This window comes from Nanorana parkeri, unplaced genomic scaffold (genome assembly GCF_000935625.1).
Source record: "Nanorana parkeri isolate BGI_ZX_2015 unplaced genomic scaffold, ASM93562v1 scaffold15, whole genome shotgun sequence".
In the NCBI taxonomy this organism is placed as follows: Eukaryota; Metazoa; Chordata; class Amphibia; order Anura; family Dicroglossidae; genus Nanorana; species Nanorana parkeri.
The window spans coordinates 3,762,658-3,765,755 of NW_017306283.1; the positions used below are offsets into that span (position 1 = coordinate 3,762,658).

The 3,098-nt window shown below is 39.8% G+C and overlaps 1 protein-coding gene across 1 annotated transcript; it reads left to right on the forward strand.

Moving 5' to 3' along the window:
* The first annotated feature begins 1,020 nt into the window (after window positions 1-1,020).
* LOC108788586 (olfactory receptor 6B1-like) lies at window positions 1,021-1,944 on the forward strand. Its single transcript, XM_018558382.1, has one exon. It carries the CDS (start codon window positions 1,021-1,023, stop codon window positions 1,942-1,944), a length of 924 nt encoding a protein of 307 aa, XP_018413884.1.
* The last annotated feature ends 1,154 nt before the right edge of the window (window positions 1,945-3,098 follow it).

Below are 3,098 nucleotides of genomic sequence, written 5' to 3' on the forward strand. Positions count from 1 at the left end.
AATGTTATAAACACAGTTCAGTTGTTTTATTTGAGGTTGATATACCTCATCTAAAGCCACAGAAAAAAAAATTGATTGTGCCAGCTGAGAATCACCCTATTTATTATTAGCACAAAGCAGTAATTGCCTATCTTGATGAAATCACCAGGCAACATACGTAAAGGACAAAAGGTTTTGGTAAAAAAAACAACACCCTTTTATAATAGGGGTTGTGGTGGTTATTGAATAAAGGTGCTCAAACTATAAAAAAATTAATAATATTATTCAGTTGGGTGCTGTCATCTGCTTCTGCCCATGAATATCAGAGGATCACTTGATCTACCCAGAATCAGGCAGATAACGCAAATATGTATGCCAAGTCTTTGACCACCAATAGGCAGTGCACACAATGATGATGAACATCAACAGCAATTGACCAAAAAAGAGTTGACGAGGTTTGGATGAGAGTGTGTTAATCAGAGTTACAAAAAAAGTCTGTTTGGCAGCACGGAGGAAGGAGTTATATTTTTATATATTTTTTTAATATTTTATATTTTAGGAGGGCATCTTTATATAGGGTGAAGTCTTGCAGAAGCCTAGTTTTCCACCACAGTCATTCAAGAGCACGGCTATGTCTTTTTAGATGTCTGCTTTCTTTAGTCTGCCACGGTTATAGTTGACTTGGTCGAAGTCTGCGTGTAGTGAGGGGAGCCAAGGTGTCTAGGGAGGATGAGAGCGAGCTGTTGTTTTTTTCTTCCTAGCTTCCTCTTTTTGGAACCATCTGCTTCAGAGATCCCCAGTTATATACATGTTAATTAATCATCCATAATAAGCCAAATCTCTTAGATCAACCACCAAACACAGACAAGTTAGCACATGAGCAGGGACACAGGATTTGTGCCATTTTCATGGTAAGGGAAATTGAACACTAATTACATGTTATTTTGTGTTCAATAAAAATATAGTAAAAATTATCATTTGGAATTAAGTCACTTTCACAAAAGTATTTAATCATTTTCTTTATGCACCAGACAAACAACAATGGAAAATCAGACTAATGTAAAGGAGTTTATTATTCTTGGTTTCTCAAACATATGGGAGTACCAAAACCTCCTGTTTGTGTTTTTCTCGATATTGTATATCATCACTGTCACTGTAAATATATCCCTCATCACCATAATTCGAAGTGTACGTCAGCTCCATAAACCTATGTATTTCTTTCTTGGTAACTTATCTTTCCTTGAATTGGGATATATATCTGTGACTGTCCCAAAAATTATTATAGACATTCCAAGGAAAAGAAAAAGCATTTCCTTTAATGGGTGCATCACCCAGCTCTTCTTCTTCACTTTTCTTGGTGCCACTGAGACCATTCTTCTCTCAGTTATGTCATTTGATCGGTTTCTGGCAGTGTGTTTCCCTCTACGCTATACAAGCATAATGAGTCACAAGGTCTGTTTCAATCTGACAGCTGCCTCCTGGGTGCTTGGTTTCTTGACCACATCATTTCCAATTATCCGGATATCACAGCTACATTTTTGCAGTGCAAATGTAATTAACCATTTCTTTTGTGAGTCAGCTCCCATGCTCAAACTGTCCTGTTCTAACCCTTATTTCAGAGAACTCACTGTTATTGTCTGTGCATCTTCAGTCATCCTCAGCTCAGTTATTTTAACTATGATGTCTTATGGATATATATTAAAAGCTATACTAAGAATCCAATCCACCAATGGAAAACAAAAAGCTGCATCTACCTGTGCTTCACACTTATTGGTGGTAACGACTTTCTACTCAACATTGTTTGCAATGTACATTAAGCCTACTGCAAGTGAAGGCTCCCTAAACAAAGTGATGGCATTATTCTATGCGGTCTTCACTCCCCTTGTCAATCCCTTTATTTACAGCATACGTAACAGGGAAGTTAAAGAAGCCTTTTTGCGCCTCACAAAAAGAAAGTGGTTCTGAAATTATGGTGGGGACAGTATAATAGCTTAGTGCCAAAAAATGAAGTAATTAAGCTGTTAAAATCCACAGTATTTAAGTGTTAGTAAAAATAATCTTATATATAATGTATGTGTGTTTCCTGTGTTAAAATGCATAGTGATAATATGTATTTCATAAAAAATGGTTTCAAACAATTAAAGCTGAGTTTCAACCTAACCATCAGTCTTGCTTACTGATAGTGGCATTAGAAGCTGCAGGAGGTCAGATAGAGCCCACCTCATTTCTGGGCTGGAAGATATCCAGCATAATTGAGCCCTTTCCTCCCTAGCCTTACTTTCCTTGGCTCACTCAGTTTATTTAATCATGGGGGCTCAGCATCACATGTGGCTGTTACCTAGGGCAGACTGAATGCAAATGCAGCCTGCACTAGGTAACAGCCAATCAATGTATCCCTCCAAGTGGGCAGGGCATTGCAGTTAACAGCCATCTTGCCCATATCCTGAGGATCACACATGGAGACCAGCATTAGTTCAGGGTACGTGTCTATCAGCTCCTGCATGCGCCTAACTAGATGATCCCTCAGTCTCACTAGCAGTGCTACAACATCTGGTAGAAGACCACCAGTTATTACTTTCTGATAGGAAAGGAACCCCTCTATATTGTGGTGGAAATGCATGAACAGGGGTATGACCTGTGCTATGTTGGCGATTTCTTGGCTAGGATTTTCTGTGACAGCACAGAATGGCTTGAGGACTGCCACAACCTGGTCAATCATAGCCCAATCCTCCAGCATAGCTAAGGTGGAATTCCACCTCGTCCCCTTATCTTGTTTGAGGTGTTGCTCCACTAGGCATGCTTTCCTCGGTTGCTGCCTGAGCAGATGGCTGTCTTTCACACTACGATGGAAGTGACCAGTGATCTTCCGACATGACTTTTAGTAGTGTGGTTAGCCCACCAGAGCTATTCTATTTGTCAAAAGCAGCCCTTACCACAAGGTGAAGGATATGGGCTAAGCAGCGCACATCCACACATTTACCATCCAGTAGAGCCTTTATCATGTTGGCAGCACCATCAATCACCACAAACCCCATCTTGACCTTACTGCGTATCTGCTCTCCTAGCCATTGCACCATTATCTTTTGCAGTGCTTTTAAAATGTTATGTAAGGTGTGCTG

What these genes read in the sequence shown, in the direction of transcription:
- LOC108788586 (XM_018558382.1), top strand. Translation starts at nt 1,021, where the DNA reads ATGGAAAATCAGACTAATGTAAAGGAGTTTATTATTCTTGGTTTCTCA.